This window comes from Cutaneotrichosporon oleaginosum, assembly GCF_008065305.1.
Source record: "Cutaneotrichosporon oleaginosum strain ATCC 20508 chromosome Unknown ATCC20508_contig01, whole genome shotgun sequence".
In the NCBI taxonomy this organism is placed as follows: Eukaryota; Fungi; Basidiomycota; class Tremellomycetes; order Trichosporonales; family Trichosporonaceae; genus Cutaneotrichosporon; species Cutaneotrichosporon oleaginosum.
The window spans coordinates 1,093,505-1,110,723 of NW_027072170.1; the positions used below are offsets into that span (position 1 = coordinate 1,093,505).

At 59.8% G+C, this 17,219-nt stretch overlaps 8 protein-coding genes across 8 annotated transcripts; 4 read left to right on the top strand and 4 right to left on the bottom strand.

The window, feature by feature from the left end:
• Positions 1–2,696: 2,696 nt before the first annotated feature.
• Positions 2,697–4,166, top strand: COLE_00450 (uncharacterized protein; the record flags this gene model as incomplete). The annotated part of the gene is made up of 3 exons (XM_018425011.1): positions 2,697–2,724; positions 3,047–3,409; positions 3,628–4,166. The coding sequence occupies 3 exons, from the start codon at positions 2,697–2,699 to the stop codon at positions 4,164–4,166; spliced, it is 930 nt and encodes a 309-aa protein (XP_018277184.1).
• Positions 4,167–7,155: 2,989 nt separating this feature from the next.
• On the bottom strand, positions 7,156–7,932 carry COLE_00451 (uncharacterized protein; the record flags this gene model as incomplete). The annotated part of the gene is made up of 1 exon (XM_018419540.2): positions 7,156–7,932. The coding sequence occupies one exon, from the start codon at positions 7,930–7,932 to the stop codon at positions 7,156–7,158; it is 777 nt and encodes a 258-aa protein (XP_018277183.1).
• A 1,208-nt stretch (positions 7,933–9,140) lies between these two features.
• Positions 9,141–10,248, top strand: COLE_00452 (uncharacterized protein; the record flags this gene model as incomplete). The annotated part of the gene is made up of 5 exons (XM_065626081.1): positions 9,141–9,196; positions 9,265–9,421; positions 9,477–9,590; positions 9,625–9,857; positions 9,930–10,248. 5 exons carry the CDS (start codon positions 9,141–9,143, stop codon positions 10,246–10,248), a joined length of 879 nt encoding a protein of 292 aa, XP_065482575.1.
• An 82-nt stretch (positions 10,249–10,330) lies between these two features.
• On the bottom strand, positions 10,331–11,140 carry COLE_00453 (uncharacterized protein; the record flags this gene model as incomplete). Its single annotated transcript, XM_018419538.2, has 1 exon — positions 10,331–11,140. The coding sequence occupies one exon, from the start codon at positions 11,138–11,140 to the stop codon at positions 10,331–10,333; it is 810 nt and encodes a 269-aa protein (XP_018277180.1).
• Positions 11,141–11,216: 76 nt separating this feature from the next.
• COLE_00454 (uncharacterized protein) lies at positions 11,217–11,459 on the top strand (the record flags this gene model as incomplete). Its single annotated transcript, XM_018423773.2, has 1 exon — positions 11,217–11,459. One exon carries the CDS (start codon positions 11,217–11,219, stop codon positions 11,457–11,459), a length of 243 nt encoding a protein of 80 aa, XP_018277181.1.
• Positions 11,460–11,490: 31 nt separating this feature from the next.
• Positions 11,491–11,981, top strand: COLE_00455 (uncharacterized protein; the record flags this gene model as incomplete). The annotated part of the gene is made up of 2 exons (XM_018423772.2): positions 11,491–11,614; positions 11,683–11,981. 2 exons carry the CDS (start codon positions 11,491–11,493, stop codon positions 11,979–11,981), a joined length of 423 nt encoding a protein of 140 aa, XP_018277179.1.
• A 95-nt stretch (positions 11,982–12,076) lies between these two features.
• On the bottom strand, positions 12,077–14,976 carry COLE_00456 (uncharacterized protein; the record flags this gene model as incomplete). Its single annotated transcript, XM_018421471.2, has 3 exons — positions 12,077–12,212; positions 12,245–14,830; positions 14,912–14,976. The coding sequence occupies 3 exons, from the start codon at positions 14,974–14,976 to the stop codon at positions 12,077–12,079; spliced, it is 2,787 nt and encodes a 928-aa protein (XP_018277178.2).
• A 727-nt stretch (positions 14,977–15,703) lies between these two features.
• On the bottom strand, positions 15,704–17,219 carry COLE_00457 (uncharacterized protein; the record flags this gene model as incomplete). Its single annotated transcript, XM_065626082.1, has 12 exons — positions 15,704–15,895; positions 15,933–16,030; positions 16,063–16,149; positions 16,183–16,240; positions 16,272–16,360; positions 16,405–16,480; positions 16,563–16,617; positions 16,651–16,680; positions 16,714–16,806; positions 16,846–16,901; positions 16,933–17,074; positions 17,158–17,219. The coding sequence occupies 12 exons, from the start codon at positions 17,217–17,219 to the stop codon at positions 15,704–15,706; spliced, it is 1,038 nt and encodes a 345-aa protein (XP_065482576.1).

The window sequence follows — 17,219 nt, forward strand, 5'->3', positions numbered from 1 at the left end:
CCGATGAGGCTAGGGCTGGGCCCCCTCGACGACAGCTCATCAGTGGGCATGATCGGGGTAGGAGGTAGCGAACGCTTTGGGCGTGGCGGTGGAGAAGCATCGCTGAGCGACACGGCGGAACCCGAGTCACGACGAAGTCCACTGCCTTCAAACAGTTGAGCACGGTTCAGAGACAGGGGGATGTCGTCGTCATCGTCAATGAGCACGGACGAGCTTGGGCGGCGGATGTTCTTGCGGAAAGCGGCGACGCTGACGCGCTGAGACGAGTCAGAACCGGCGGCGCTGGGTGGACGCGGTCTTTGTGGGGGCGCAGTGGGCGAGTGTGGGGGCGCAGGAGAGGTAGCACCACTGTTGACACCACTGTTTGCACCGCTGCCGGGGCGGCGGGGTACGATGGTGCTCGCCGACGACCTCTCCTGTGGGCTGCCGCGCCGATCTTCGGAATTTGACAGGCTGAGGTACTGGCCAAACCCGCCCTCGGCGTCAGAAGCGCCCGAAATATGCCGGAACGACTTGAGCTGGAACGACCCATCGTCCACAGGTGACGGTTGGTCGAGCTCAAACGCCAACGAGACCCGCGACTGCGTGCGGCCGAAAGGATTGTGGAACAAGGAAGATTGCGGGCGTCTCAGTGGGGGGCGCGCTTCGACATGCGACATGGACACGGGCTAAAAGGGCGTCAGTAGGCGTGGCAACGGGCATACTCACTCGTTCCTCTGCAGGACGTGTCTTGGACGTACGACGCGTGCGCATTCCTGGTTTCCAGAAACGCCGCTTTTCGTCCAGATCAGGCTCGGAAGTGGAGCTGAAGATCTCCTCGACCTCCTCCTTGTGCGGACCGGTCTTCACCAATCCCTTGGATGGCGACGGAGCCTTGGCCTCTGCTGGTGAATTCTTGAGGTTGATCAGCGGCTGTATGTCCATCTTCCCCTTGCCCTTGACCATTGTCACGTCAGCCCTCTGCTGGTGCTGTTGCTGATGTAGCTGCTGCTGCTGCTGTCGACTCTGTGGCCAATCACGCGCGGACAAAGTGTATTCGGGCGAGTGTGAGCCCCACGGATTGTTGCTAAACGTGGACACGGATGGGAGCGATGGGGAGGTATGGGAAGCTCCTAGTTTGCGCATGGTGGATCGGCCGCCGTCTTTAGGATCCTTGGCCCGGGACTTGGGCGTAGGTGACATGGCAAGCGCTTGCGAGTTTGAAGTGAGCTTGGACGGCGAAGTGCCAGGTGTGGTGACCTTGGAGGGACCGGCGGACGGGGGTGGTGACTGGAAGGGGGTTGCTGCACCTATAGAGGCCCAGTCGTTCGCCTCGAAAGCGAACTTGCCGAGGACGCCGCCGTCCTGCTTCCACTCGGTGGAGCCAGAGGTGCGGCGCGAGCGCCCGGTGAAGGTACTGCTTAGCGAAATGACGGTCCGCTGCGACTCGTGACTAGAATTGCGGTTATGCTGCTGACGGGAGGCGGAGGGGGAAGGTGGAGATTCGAGGGGCTGGGAATGGGAATGTGAAGTTGATGATGTTCGGGGTGGTCTAGTGGGCGTGGATGGGGAATGCGTCGAGATTGATGGGATGTGGGCGGTGCGAGTGGGCGAGGTGGGGCGTTGAGCGCCAGAGCCTCTCAAAGGAGATGCAGATGTCGACTCGTAGGGGATCGACTGGAGCTCGTCAGCTTGACGGCGCTTGTCCTTCTTCCAGCCGCCAAACATGGAGCTGCGGGCCGAGTTGGGTGAGGAGGAGGCGGATGCGACGGTCGAGGAGGTGGATACGCGCGGGGGAGGAGTGTTGCTGTTGGGGACGGTGAGGAGGGCTGTCGATGGGGAGCGCTTGATTATGCGCGAGCTTGCGACAGAGCCGTCTGCGGAGGATGTTGACTGTGCGCTCTCTGGCGGCTTGCGCGCACCGGAGGCGGCGCGCAAGCGCTTAAAGAGGCCCATGGCGGTGGGCTAGAGAGGGCGTTGAAGCCGGCGATGATGATGATGATGATGAGTAGAGAAGAGAAGAGAAAGTGGTGGTGTTGGAGGATGGACGAGGGGGAGCAGGGGCGGGCAGGGAGAGGGACGGGGGAAGACCGGGGAGGGATTGCAAGGACAGAGTGAGGTACCGTCTTGAGGGTTTAGGGAGGGAGGGAAGGTGGGAGGGTTGAGTGGCGCGGCGCTGGATTTCTTCACTTTTGCCGCGTGTCGAAGCGGCCTTGAGGACCTGCGCTGCACGCGTACTACGTCGCCGTCGGGCAGCTGGGCCGGCTGAGATCGCTGAGAGCTGTCGAGCTGGCAGGAACGTGTCACGGCGTGGCTTGTCTTGCGAAGGGGAACTGTAGGATGGAGGATGAACCAGCAGCTCGGTGATTATAATGTTACGGCAAGTGTAAGGGGTGTGCGGAATAGAGACGAGGGATTTGAGAGCTCAAGATGCGCGATGGAACCGAAGAGAGAGAGAGAGAGATGGAGTCGAGAGTAGAGATACTGTACAGAAAGCGGCCCGGAGGAGGAGGAGGACGAGGAGGAGGAGGAGGATGATGATGGAGAAGAGATGATGAGGAGCGGAGAAGAGAAAGCGACGCGCGGGGCAACGAGAGGGCGCGTACGAGACCTAGCAAGGGAGCCAAGGAAGGTGCATCAAAGGATATGCGGCACAATGTGAAACACCCTTTTTGTCACCCTTTCTTACATATCCTCTTCATCCTCGTCGTCGCACCATGCACATGCCCAGATGTCCGCATGTCCGTATGTCCGTATGCCAAGGAAACTGCGTAAACACTGTTGATGGCAGCAGCAGCAGCAGCGGAGAGACATCAGCTGCGGTGTATGGCATGGCATGGGCGAGCAATTCATCCCACCACCTCTGATCCTCTGATCGCCGTTTTCTCTCTCTGCCCTCTTGTGCAAGCCGCAAGGCGCGGCTCAGGGAAGAGTGTCAGGGAATCGTGCCTGCATACTCACACCCCATCCCAATCGATCTCCCAACTCCTTCCACGTGGCCGCCTCCGGGCTACTGTGGGGCTCCCTCGCCACCTCGACATTGCAACGTTGGGCTGCTGTGCCGCAGGCCCTCGTCATCACAACTCGCTTGATCGCTTGCCCAACTTGCATTCTCTCCATCCACAAGCCCACAGCCACAGGCCACAGGCAGCAACAATGTCCCACGCGCCTCCCCCCGGGCCCCCGCCAAATCGTCCCACCAACAACGATGACCCCTTCCACGACACGGTCCCCGACGACCCGCCGCCGGCATACGAAGCCGTGTCGCGCACAGACTCGACCGTCGCCGCCGGCCCGAGCCGCATGGACTTCTCCGGCCCCCCGCCCCTCCCCGACCGCATGCGGATACAGCCCCACTCGACGGGCGGGTACAGCATCCCCGGCGTGGGCGTGGGCTATAGTCCTTCTCCTACTAGTCCAGGTGGGCAGGGTGAGTTGATCCAAGGCGACAGGCCACGATCCACGATCCACGATTCGCCCCTCCCTACGCGGTGGCAGCATGCGATCTGTCATACCAGCCATGCAGTCATCGCTGTCATGCAATCTCCCCATACCAGCAGGAGAAATGGGGCGTGTCGCATCACGAAGCAAGGCGGAACGATGCACGGCCTGCACAAAGCACACCGCTGACGCTGACGCTGACGCCAGGCTTCTCGTCAGGCTATGCGACACCCACGCATGCCCCTCCGCCCGGCGCACCCCCTCCCCCTCCCCCTCCCCCTCGCCATCCCAACCCGCCAAACCAAGAGTTCACGCCCACCGAGTCCCCCGTGCCCGGCCGTCCGCTGCTGCACAACGGCAACCTCCTCGTATATCCCAAAGGGTATTGGTGCCACAAATGCCAGAACACGGGATACAAAGGCGGCGACGCGCGCGCGCCCTGCAACTCGGACTGGCGCAAGTACGGCAAGCCGTACAACGGCGCGCTGGCGGCCAGCTTCGCGGCCCCGCGCCCGGGGGGAAACGCGAGCGTCGTCGGCGCAAACAACTTCCAGCGGCCCCTCCCGGGCCATGCGGCGGGCCATACGGGACAGGCGGGGCAGGCGCCCCACTACGCCCTTGGCCATCAGGGAGGAGGATATCCCGGCCAGCAGGTGTATCAGCGCCCGCCGATGCGGCATACCTATGCGCCCCCGCCCGGCGCACTCGTCGTGCAGCCTGGAGACCCCCGGATCGGCGGACAGTGAGTACTGAGCGGCTGAGCGACGCGCGAGAGCTAGGCTGACACCAGGCTGTGTTACCGGTGTGGAGGGAGCGGGCGCGAGACGTCGCTGTTCATGTTTGACGACGGGCCGTGCTGGCAGTGCCGTGGTGTTGGGCGCGTGTTCTGAAGCACCCAGATGGCGAGAAGTACCCTCGATAGAGACGGCGGGCGGAGAGAGACATTAAGAGCATTGGACAGGCAGTTGTAGAGACGTGTCGCGTAGATGATCATATTATGTGCAAGTCTACTGGCCATCGACTTTCAACGTACTGCGACCCAGCGCGCCAGCTCCCGCGACTCTATCGTACATTCCGCAACAAGTGTAGGTTATCTCGATCGCCCCGCAGCGCTATCCGCAATTTGGACTGCGGACCCCAAGTTGTAGATTGGCCGCTCACATGATCGAGGCATCAGGCACGCGCAGCACACGCTCAATCTTGGACGGGCCAACGCGATCGAAAGCTTGTCGCGAACTGGGGCGGAGCGCGACGTACAGCATGCACCGTTCTCGGTGCTACCCCTGCAGTTTCGGCAGTTGAGTGGCCACCGCAGCGCGGATGCATCAATGTACAGTACAACACGTCTCTCAATACTCTAAGTCGTCCAGATCGTCAATGTCGTCGTCGAGGAGCGCGAGATGCTCGGAGCACTCGTAATATGCCCGGTGTTGTGGGTGTGCCGAGAGCGGTGGCGGAGTGTTCTGGACGCTTCTGTTCGCAACGAGTCCTTCGGCATCGCTGTCCTCAATATCGCTGAGCTCGCCATCCTCGTATTCGCGATACTCCCACGGATCGTTGTCGTCGTCCAGCTCATATCCGTCCTCAAGGTCATTGTCGAGACCGGCCCCCGATGTATAGCCGCTGGCAGCTTGGCGCTTGTCACTGAGCGGCGGATCATCCTCCACACGGTGGGGTGGATGGACTTCTCCGCGCGAGTATCCACCACGCTGAGAGGAGTGTCCGTCCTCTGCGTGCCAGTACATATCGTCGCACTCGATGGTCTTGAGTGACCGCTTGCCTTCGACGCCCAAGCCGTAGTCCCCGTCACCATACTCATGCAAGCCTGTACCGCTCTCGTCCAGGTTCTCGCCAAAGCCGAGGGACAGAATGCTGTCGCCGTCGTCGTCGAGGTACTCGTGCTGGGGCACGGGGTCCAAGTCGTCGGCCGATAACAGGACTTCCTGGAGCGGCCCACCCCGGTGGCAGTTATACCGGGGCTGAGCGATGGACAAAGCTGGAGACTGCGCGGGTGATCCGATGGCGCCGACATCTGTGTCGGTCTTGTCGCCGTCCCGAGGAAGCAAAAGCTCAGCCTCCGCATCGTGGTCCTCGACACACGGGCTCGACGCAGCTTCAGCGTCACTAAGCGACCCCAAGTCGGAGGACACCTGCGAGGTCAAGCCGAGCTTGTAATGCTCGGGTTGATGAGCAGGGAAAAGCGAGCGCTGGTGGAGCGTGTCCTCGTGCCTGTCCTGAAGGTAGTCGTCAAGGCCGAGGCCGTAGCGGTCGCCGTTGTCGTCGACACTGGCCACACCTGTGGCACGGTCGCCGCCGTCGTTTCGTTCACACCGGGGCTCGCCGGTGTAACCCTCATCAAGCTCGTCGCCGAATCGGCTGCCACGGTCCTCCATGTCATCGCTGAGAGAGCTCCTCTCACAGTCACTCTCGGTGTATCCGTCGAAAAGAATGTCACAGTCCTCTGGCAGGTCACCTCGAACGCTGTTCTCCAGGTCATCGTCGTGGTCTGTGTTCATACCCTCCGAGGAGCTTGTGCGTGAGGGCCCCGCAAAGCTGTAAGAAGGCCATCTGTCGAAGTTGCCACAAAGATGGTGGGCAAGAGGGCCTTCATCATCATCATCATCGAGATTGTCATCAGTGCGCAGACAGTGAAGACTGCTGGTGGGTGGTGCTGGCACGTCGGAAAGCTGGAGAGAATTATAGCCGATGATAGGTGATCGTGAGGCCTCCCTTGTGCGCCAATGGCTGTTGCGGCCATGCAACTCGATGTAAGGCGACATGCGATGCGAGGGAAGATGTGGGGTCCCAATCTCCTCCTCGTCCTGCTCATCTTCCTCATAGTCATCTTCGGAGTATTCGTCCTCCTCCTCGTACGAGCCCCCGCAGTCGTAAGGGGACTGGTTTCGACGGTGCCCAGAGAACATGTCGAGACCAAGGGTACCGTCCAAGTAGTCGCTCTCGTCCTCCAGTTCGTCGTATCCTTCCCACCCCATCGTCGGACATGAGCAATGGAAGGTGAGAGTGGTGAGGGGGAGGTGCGCAGAGCAAATCATGTGGAAGAGGCAAAACATTCACTGGCGACGTCGATAGCTCGTCGCGGGCTGGCAAGGTCTCCTCCTCGACCATAACAAGCGGCCGCTGCTGCAGATAGTCTGAGTCCGGAGTGTCGACCTGTTGATTAGCTTACCGATGTCTATTGCAACCTCACGGCTGCTCGCGAGGCACCCATCCGCCCGCCTTTGCGGCGAATCTCCAACCACTTGGATGCTCCAACCGCGGCCACCTTCTCGGCGATCAGGCGGTGAAGACGTTGGCGATCAGCAAGCCCAGCCTCATCCTTCGCAACGGCTTCGATTGCACCTGCTGCACGAGCATGTCCTGCGTCTTCCTCCAACTGTTGCCGGGATTCTTGGATGTCTTCATTCACCTGAGGCTCGTCCTGCCCCTGAACCTTGCGCTTCGCAGGCTTCTTCCTTGTTGGAAGTAGCGCGACGGCCTTGACCTGCGCATCGAGCAGATTTTGCCTCGACTCTTCCATCCTGCTAATGATACCGCCGCATTGGATGATGAATTCGGGGCGGTGACGGGCGGCGTTGAAGGCGAAGCTCCTCATGGCTGTGATGAGTGATGGGAGAAGCTGACAGTGCGTCTGGTACTGCCTGTCAGAAACTTCAAGTGCGGTGTCACGCACGTCGAGGAAGGGGCCGTCAAACACGTATGGGAATCGACTAGCAGTCAGCGCCTGGGGCTAGCGTGTTCGAACCGTAATAGCTGTTGGCGCAAAACCACGGGCATTACTTCCGCGATCTGCCCAAACATGATAGCTTCGACAGCATGCTGGCCCGAGGCATGCGCAACGATGTTGGAGTTGCTCGGTTTCAATGCCTCCTCAACCGCGTCCGCCACAAGATTGTCGCGACTGTCATCGCCATCGAGCTCTTCTGCTTTTCGTTTGCCCTGCATGTGCCACCAGAATGCGAGATCCACTTTAACCAACGCAGCTGTCGGCTCGCCCGATGGAATGAGGTAGGTGGTTGTAGGAGAGCGGGAAGGTGAGGCGGAGATGGGCTTCAGAAGAAGAGAATTCGAGCGTTTAGTCCCATCCTCCTTGAGCTCCCAAGCCGCATCCTCAATGCCCAAATGGGCTTGATTCTCGCGTAAGTGGGATATAGCAATCGACTCTGCGCATACCTTGATGATCCATCCCCCGATGTGTCTCTCAATGGCTTCCTGTGCCCCGTTGGGAAGAGCATCTACGGTCCCAAGGGATGCGGTATTGACAGACCATGCGAGGACAATTTTGGCTCCGAGCTGGGCCACGACCTTGATCGTTTCCTCCAGAGGCTTGGGCTTTGGCTGCAGTGGCGCAACAAGTGTGGGAAGAGACACCCGTGGGGTGCACCTGACCTTTAGCCGAGGGAAGGCATGATCGGAGTCGACCGTAGACCGCGAAGAGGTGAGGATCGAGTGTGACAGAGGGAAAGAGGTCTGCGACATGTTGCTGGGAGGCATGGCGAGTATGAGACAAGTCGGAGATGTGAGGAAATGAGTGACAAGATCGGGGGAAGAGTCGAGGGAAGTGGTGCGAAAGAGAACGAGACGAGTGGGCGGGCACAAGATTGTCAGACGTCAGAGATGCCTTATAATAAGTGTTAAAGCGTAAGAAGAATTGATGAGGGGGTCGCTCGCGGCCGCGGGGCCGGGGGAAGCGGGGGAGCGAGAATGGCGAGAGTGGCTAAGAGTGGGGAGGAATGTGGGTAAGTCTGAGCGCGCTGAATGACGAGAAGAGAGAGAAAGAGAGAGAGGGAGAAAGAGAACGAGAGCGAGATCCGAGAGTGATGAAAGAGTGGAGAGAAAGAGCGCATCGACGAGGGCGAATGGGAAGAAGGACGAGATGTGATCAGAACGAGATATGGCGATACCGAGGGGACACGGAGGTCAGAAGCAGACAAGGTCAAGAGCTGGAATAGATCCTGTTATCAACCGCTTGTCACGGCCGCGCGACTTTTGGGAGGCATTCAACCTCACGTGGACTCCACGTGTACTGTGGAGATTGAGAGGCCAATGCGTCATTATTCAGTTTCATGTCCACTCAAACTCCTCTCGAGCTCTCAGCTAGTTGCTAGGCTCTGGTGACGATGTTCTGCGGTGTCGTTGCTGGACGCCATTCCCACACACCCCCGTTGCCCCAGTCGCGTCCGTCGCGTTTGACACATGCTCATTCTCATTTCCTCAACCTCGACTCCCATCAGTCTACTGTAGCCATCTAGCAAGTCCGAGGCTGGTCTAACTGGCAGGCGAGGAAACGACATTTCAATACCTCATTTAGTAATTTCTAATCCTCCAGGTACTCCCCTACCAAGCTACCAAGGCCTGCCCAGCCGCCCAGCCGCCCAAACCCTTGGCGCCTCTCCCCGCAACCCTCCTTCCGGTCCTCCCTAGACTTCCCAACACGCCTGCACATCTTGCCATTCAACTCGACCAAACAACTTCATCTCATCACATTCTTCAGTCGAGCGACTTAAACAACACGCCAGATGGCTCCAGTCAGCATACGGCGCTCTCCCGCGTCGTCGGCGGCCACCGTCGTCTCTCTCTCTAAACTCCTCCACATTGTCCCTGCCGTCCTCTCCAACGCTCATGTCAAACGCGGCGCAGAGTTTGTGATCGCTGGACATGGCGGCGGCGGGGAGGGTCCACCCACCGAGTCGCCAGAGTACATGTTCAAGCTCATCATGGCCTTGGCTTTTGTCATCCTCGGTGGCATCTTCGCTGGGTGAGTAACCCAGTCATCTCCACGCACACGCCTTCTTCCCCCTCAACGCCAACATGAGCTGACCATAGCCTTACGCTCGCCCTTATGGGCTCCGATGACCTCAACCTTCGTGTCCTCGCGACCTCCTCCTCCGATCCATCTGAGCGCAAGAATGCCGCAAAGGTCCTTCGCTTGCTTAGCAAGGGCCGTCACTGGGTCCTCGTCGTTCTTCTCCTCAGCAATGTTGTAAGTAACGCTTGTCGTCGGGACACACGTGGGGTGGTAACGTTGACGAAGCCAGATTGTCAACGAGTCTCTGCCAGTCTTTTTGGACCCAGTGCTTGGCGGTGGTGTCCGCGCCGTCATCGTGTCCACCGTGATGATTGTCATTTTCGGAGAGGTCATTCCTCAGGCCGTGAGTCCCGGGGTTGTTGCGCGCTGATGGCAAGGTATGTGTCCGCTATGGTCTTCAGATCGGCGGCGCCTGTGCTCCCGCCGTGCACGCCATGATGCTCATCTTTGCACCCATCGCCTGGCCTATTGCGAAGCTTCTCGACTGGGTTCTCGGCCATGATGCTGGCCACACCTACAAGAAGGCCGAACTCAAGAGCTTCCTCCAGTTCCACCGCGAGGGCGAGGAGCCGCTTCGTGATGACGAGATCACCATTCTCAACGGTGTGCTGTCGCTGAACGAGCGCAAGGTCAACGAGATTATGACTCCTATCGGCGACTGCCTCACCCTTGCCATCGACAAGATTCTTGACAGCGACACCATCGACCACATTCTGATTTCTGGCTTCTCTCGCATCCCAGTGCATGAGTCTGGGCAGCCGGACAACTTCATTGGAATGCTGCTGGTCAAGACTCTCATCTCTTACAACCCTGATGACGAACTCCCGGTCTCCAAGTTCCCCCTTCTTCCTCTCCCCGAGGCCAACCCCAGCCTCAACTGCTTCCAGGCTCTCGACTACTTCCAGACTGGTCGCGCGCACCTTTTGCTCATTAGCGACACGCCGGGCAAGAGAGGCGGTGCCGTCGGTGTTCTCTCGCTGGAGGACCTCATTGAGGAGTAAATATCGAGTTGCCCAGGCGTTCATCGAGTAAGGCTGACATAACCAGGATCATTGGCGAGGAGATCATTGATGAGACGGATCGCTACCACGACAACCACTCGAAGAGAAAGGCCCAGCGCAAGGCGACCGCTACTATTATGCGTGCGTCATGCCATTGGAGAGTTATCGACTGACCACAGGCGGTATCATTGAGCGCAACCGCGTAATCAACGCCTTCAGCAGGCGCCCATCGGTGCGTGATATGCGGCTCGTGCAGCCACGCGCCGCTAGGTCGTCTGGACTTACTGACGCACAGGGTAACGCAGGCTCTCGTGGCCAGTCTCCAGCCCCCCCTCGCGAGGGCGTTCTTGTCAACCTCACCGAGACCCCTTCTACCATCCACGACGCAGACCACCACGACTACCTGACCGCAAAGGGCCCCCACAGACAGGGCAGCAAGGACGTCATTTATTCGTCGCCGAAGCCTCGTCTCGTGGACATTGAGGAGTCGCCGTCTCCTCCCACCGAGGAGCTGTCGAGCGCCCAAGCGCAGTCGTCCAACCACCACGTCGACGTTGCCGTCATTGGAAACACCTCCGACACCACTGGAGAAGCGATCATCGCGGCCCCTGCTGGACACACTAAGGCGGACGGCTCTGTTGCCAAGGCCGCCGAGGCTGCCATCAAAGAGCTCAACGGTGAGGGCAAGCTGATCCAGCTTACCGTCACAGAGACGGAACAAGAGGACGAAGCGGAGGGCAGCACCGACGCGAGCGACTCGACCTCGAAGCCCTCCACCGCTTCCACTCCCGCCGTGGCTGAGGCCGGCGCGTCCACATCGACGGGCGGCGGCGGCAAAAAGAGGAAGAACAAGAAGAAGAAGGGCAAGGGCGGTCAGTAGTTGCCCCACCATCTCTTGCTATCTCTAGCACAGCTATCCTATCCGCATGCATTCTGTATCCCGGCTTACGGTAGCGAGTGAAGATCCGATGCCTCCGCCGTACCCTACCTCAGCGGCATTTGCGGCCGCAGCCCACGCCTTCGTGAACAAGTATCCACGTGAGCGGGGTGCGGGCCTCGGTCCCGACCGCACGAACGCGGGCTGGGAGTGGCGCACGACGAGTGATCGGGTGAGCGCAGCATACGCGCGCAAGACGATGACGGGGCTGATCCTAGTTCCGGGGCGAGCAGGGGTATCTCGCGCGACGGACGACGCTGTGGCTCGCCCCTGACGAAGAGGCGGGCAGCGAAGACGAGGAGGAGATGCTGGAAGAAGACGACGACGCGGTGGCGCCGCCGCCCCCGCGCCGCCTCGAGGTCGAGTACAGCGTCGTGTGGAGCGCGAGTTATCGTGTCCCGATGCTGTGTTTCCGCGCGTGGGACGAGAGTGAGTTCTGAGCGAGAGAGCAGCGGGCGAGCGTGAAGGCCGGGGGGAAAGAAAGAGACTGACGACAGGCGGCACGCCCGCACCCCTCGCGACCGTCGCTGCGCACCTCCTCCGTGCGTCGATTCCGACGGATACGGCGCCTGGCTCGCGCCCCGACGCGCTACTCCTCCCCGCTGCGCCGTTCCCGCTTATCCAGGCCGGCGAGCATCCCGTCACGGGCATCGCGGTGTGGAGCGTCCACCCGTGCGAGGTGCGCAACGCCGTCGAAGAGATCGTGAGGGCGGAGGGAGGGGAGGGGGACCGCGGACTGCGATGGCTCGAGGCGTGGTTCATGCTGTCCGACTCGGTTGTTGATTTGACTTTATAGCGGTTAGTGTTTTGGGTCTTTTACGCTCAACAAGCATTCATGCATCTTTCTATGGAGACTAGAGACTGCCGTTAGCTGTGTTGCGCCACGTTCGCTCACCCAAGCACGCGCATGATCGCGTAGCCGATCGTGCAGATAACAAAGGTCGCAAGGATGGAGGCGGGGATGCCGTTCTTGAGGAAATCGTTGGCGTTGATGAACCTGTGCCCAAGCTTGTTCTCCTGGGTAATCCTGCTGTCAGCGATAATAAGCGATGCACATACGCAGTCATGTTCGGGAAACCTGAGACAGGAAGACCCATTCCTGCCGAGCAGATGAGTGCAGTCGCCATGATGAGAAGGCGCGGGTGGGGGTCCGCCATGGACGTGCCGATGCGCTCAGCAATGGGAACCAGGAGAACAGCGGCGATAGTGTGGGAGATGAAGGTCGCCACGACGAGCGAGATGGAGCAGAACACCACGAGGATCGAGTAAAGACCCATGCCCTCGACGAGGCGGACCAGACCCTTGTCCATGGACTCCAGGAGACCAGAACTGAGGACAGCCTTGCCAAGCGCAATGCCACCCATTGCGAGGAAGACGATGGGCCACTGGAAGTCGTGGAAGTCCTCCTTGCGCAGGATGCCGGTCCCGAAGAATGCGATGAGGGGGATAATGGCGATGATGCCCATGTCACCAATGGTGCTCTCAATGTTCTTCTCGATGCACCAAAGAGCGATGGTGAACACAGTGAAGAAGAGAACAAAGTAGTGCTTGCCAGTGAGGCTGTCTGTGTTCTTGCGCATCTTCGGAATGCGCAGATCGCTCTCCCACCGGTAGTTGTAGTGGAGGAAGGCCCAGATGGAGACAACCGAGGTGATGCCGACGGGCAGCGAGATAGCAAACCACTCAATCCACGTCAGCTCGGGAACCATGCTGCCAAGAGCGATGAGGTTCTGCGGCGAGGAGATTGGCGACGCCATACCGCCGATGTTCGAGGCGAGGGCGATTGCGATAATCAGACACTTGGAGAAGACAGACTTGGGCGGAAGCTCGTCAAGGATGGGGCGAACGAGTGCGTAGCACAGTGTCGGCGCAGCGACGTTCGAAATCCACATGCTCGCAAAAGTAGCGACGAACATCAGCACGAGCAGCACAACGCTCGGGTTCGAGCCAGCCGACGTAAGAATGCGGCTCGCAGCCATGTGGTCAATCCTCGTGCGAGAGAGGCCGGCGGCAATGGTGAAGCCGCCAATCAGAAGCATGACAGTGGGCGAGAACATGACGGAGAAAATGAACGCGGTTGCGTCCTTGGCCGGCAGTCTCGTGTCGTCCTTGTCGTTGCGCAGAACACCCAGGACGACAACCAGGAAGGGCACGGTAAGTGAGGTAACGAAGAGCGGGATCGCCTCAGTTGCCCAGAGGATAGTGCAGAATACGAGCAGTGCGAGACAGTTGCTTTCCTCGACGCGGTCCATGGGCTGCACGACGATGATAGCGAGCATGGACAGGACAGCTAGGCCGAAGATCAAGCCGCCCTTCTTGAGCCACTTCGGCATGGCGATGCGCCCGCACGGTGTCCGCAGGCCACGCTTGACCTGCTCGAACGCAGGCAAGTCGGCGTCTGGGTCAACCGAGCGGAAGATGCCCTGTCCACGACGGTCGCCGACCATCTGCGACCACACTGTCTCGCGGTCAACGACAATGCGCTCGCGCAGCTGTGCGCGCAGCTGCTCCTTTGCGAGCTCCTCGTCGCCAGCCACAACCACGCGGCGGTACAGGAACAGCACCTGGTTGAGAAGAAGGTCGAGCTCGGCCTTGGCCTCGTCCGTCCACGGATACGTGGTGAGTACGAAGTCGGACATGTACGTCTTCTTCAACTTGGAGTTGGTGTTCTTGTCGTACTTTTTCAGGATCTTCTGGAACGCAGTGAAGTTGAGGTCGACGTATTGCTTGAGGGCGTAGAGGTCAAGCCAGAGCGCGGTTATGCGCTTCTTCATGCCGATGCGCAGTACCGTTGCGTAGTCTGTGTTGCCCTTCCACACGTAGTAGATGTGCTTGGTGCTGGCCGACTCGATGTCTGACGCCTTGGCCAGCTCCTCCTTGAGCCACTCGGGATAAGTGGAGGGGTCCATGGGCTGGAGGCCGAGCTTGTGGGCGCGGCGAGTTGAGCGCCATAGCCCGCCACCTGAGGATATCGAGCTCATCGACCCACGACGGTCAAAGTGATCGTCGGCAGACGAGAGGTCGCTGAGAGCGCGGCTGCGGTGCTTGGTACGCGGACTCAGTTGGGGCTGCGATGCGATCATGTCGCGCGACGACGCCAGCTCATCCTCGGTGCTGCTGCCTGTCACAACAAGGGAGCGCGAACGCTGTCGCGAGCTACTGCTGCGAACCTCGGCCGGTAGCGAGGACTGTATGACGTCGGCGGAGTCCTTGGTGACACTCGATCGACGAGGGAAACTCGGCAGCTTGCCAAAGATTGAGTTACGCTTGCGCGGGGGCGCCATGGCGCCCGACGACGGCAGGTCGGAGAGGAGATTGGCCCGCTCGTCGGCGTCCTCAGCCTCCCACTCGTCCTCCTCACGGATGACCTCGTCGTTGTCAGCATTCAGCTCGCGCTGCTCGATCGAGTCGACCTCGCCCGTAATGACGTCGGTCGAGTTACGCAGCTCGGCGAGCTTGGTCTCGTAGAATGTCGCGACCTTGTTGCGTTCGCGATCAAGTGCGGCCTTGAAGTCTTCGGGCGAGGCCCACTTGGACGAGTCGCGGTGAGTGGGGAGCAGGCTGCCGGACTCGGCGTGCTGCTGCGTTGCCAAGTAGGTCGGATCGAGGGGCACCGACGGGAAGAGCTTCTTGAGCGCGTCATAACTTGGGTCAGCTAAGCCCGAGGAGAGGGCGGCGAAGATGACAGAGAGCCAGGAGGGCGCAAGGCGGAGCGGAGTAACTTACTCAACGTAGTGATCCCACCACTCGACGTTAGAGTTGAGCTCCAATAATGTTCTGTTGTCAGCCATGGCTTGAGGTCACTGCGCGACGTACCCAAACTTCATCTTGTCACCAGAGCGAGCGATACGTTCAGCGTACCACGACCAAGAGGGAAGGTGAGTGTGCTGATATGAAGGCTGGCGCCGATGGCTCCTAAGAGGCTCTAGGGGGATGTCGTCGTCGTTCTCTTCAATGTGGTCGTCGGCCAGGCGGAGTGGTCGCGGGGCGAACGCACGTTGCAGGGATGTGCCGAGACTGGCGAGTGGGGAGGTGAGAGGTGGCAGTTTCGCGCGTGGGGGAGCGGGATGGGGGGAACTTGGGACTGGCTGGGGCGATTAAGCCATATGTGGATCGGGGAGAGCTTGGGGGGGGGGGGGGGGGGAGGGCGGCGCGAGGTATGAGATCAGAGGGAAAGACGTCGGCGGCGCTGCAACGAGGGCGTAGAAACGTAAAGAGCACGAAGACGAAGAGTAAAGCAAGAGGTGAGAAGTGAGAGAGATCGGATTGTGACGTGTGGAACGTACCCAGGCAAATCCAAGGTGAGGTGCTCTCGTCGCCTCGACCCTGCCGCAGGCCTGGGATTGACCCCGTCCCCCTACTGAATCCTTTGACACTGCCCTTTGCTCCGTGCCTCCGTCACCGATGCCAAGCCTTCCCATCCTCACGTCTCCATCGATATGGCGATAGCGCGATAACACATGCGCAACACCTATTTCATTCTCACTACATGGACTGGCCTCTAATCCATCCACCCAGCTAAACGCCCAGCCGCTTGACAAGGCTGTCCACCGTGTCCTTGACGGACGTGTCGATGTCGTGGTACTTGATGCCCAGAATACGCTCTGCCTTGGAGCCATCGTACCGATTACTCTTAGAGTTGATTGCCTCAACCTTGGACGCATCGCCCTTGGGGTACGTCTTGCGGTCCGGGAAGTGGCGCTCGAAGCTCTGTATGTCAGCGGTGAGCTAAAGCCGTCGGGCTCACCAGGACGAGGTCATTGGGGGACCCGGGACCAGCGCCAACGATGAAGCGCTCCCCACCAGCCTCCTCGACGGTGAGCGCACGGACGTGCGCCAGGGCGACTACGGTCAGACCTGACTGCGGAGTTACGAACCATCGCGCACGTCGACCCAGTTGAAACTGGCGACATCGGGAATGTCGCTCTGCTTCTTGTTACCCGTGAGCCAGTCGAGGATCGACGCTGCTGTCAGTTCGGTTGGAGTGTGTGACGCACCGTTTGACGTGTTCAACTCTGACGTGCTCGAGATCTGCTGAAGAATCGGGCCGTACACCTAGCGTCAGCGGGGCGGGGAGAGCACACACCATGGGCGGGCAGATAGTGGCGCCGTCCCAGGCTGTCTTCTTTTCGTCAATAAACTTCCAGAAGGCGCGCTCGGCCAGCGTCTTGCTCGCTGCTGTTAGCGAATTTGAGAAACGAACAAGGGCCCGAGCTCACCGCGGTACATGTCACCGGGAGCTGCATCGCGGCCTTTCTCCTCGACATTCTTGACCGAGGTCTGGTTCCAGTCTTGCGGTAAGTTAACAGACCAAAGGCTTGCCTACCCTCCTCCGTGCGGCTGTTTGTCAGCAGGCAGCCAGACTGTGAGCACGTAAGTAAACGTACACGTGGGGTTTGGGAGCAGCATCGTCCATGATGGAGGCGCATGAGCTAGGTTCAGCTTCCTCGAAATTCGCATCCTACCTGGTGATCACGACGCGCTTAACGTCGGGGCTACCGTCAGCCAAAACATGGTGCCAAGCTCACTTGTTCTTCTGAATACTCTCAAGAACGCCAAGTGTGCCCTTGACCGCAGGCTCGATAAGCTCCTGTGGGTCGCTGACCTTGAAATGGAAAGGGCTGCTGTTAGCTATCGGTGGAGGGAAGGTCAGCTCTCACCTAGCAGTGTGTGCAACGCCAACCACATCCTTGACGGCCTCGTCGAACGCGCCCGGCTTCCGTTAGCGTGGCATCACTGAAGCATACCTTCGCGATGTCCTCGACAATCACGAACTCGAACGGCGCCTTGCTTCCCCTGAACAGGTCGGCGAGGTACTCGCCCTTGGCCTGGGAACGGACCGTACCACGGACGGGGTAGCCATTCTCAAGGAAGGTCTTGATGGTGTGGCTGGGGTCAGCAAATACGTTAGTGTGCCAGTCAGTGTCCGTCCCAACTGCATCACAAGGCCGAAATGATGCGGAACCACTCACACAGCAATGAAGCCGGAGGCGCCCGTGACGAGAACAAGGGATCCGAGAGGGACGGCGGGCAT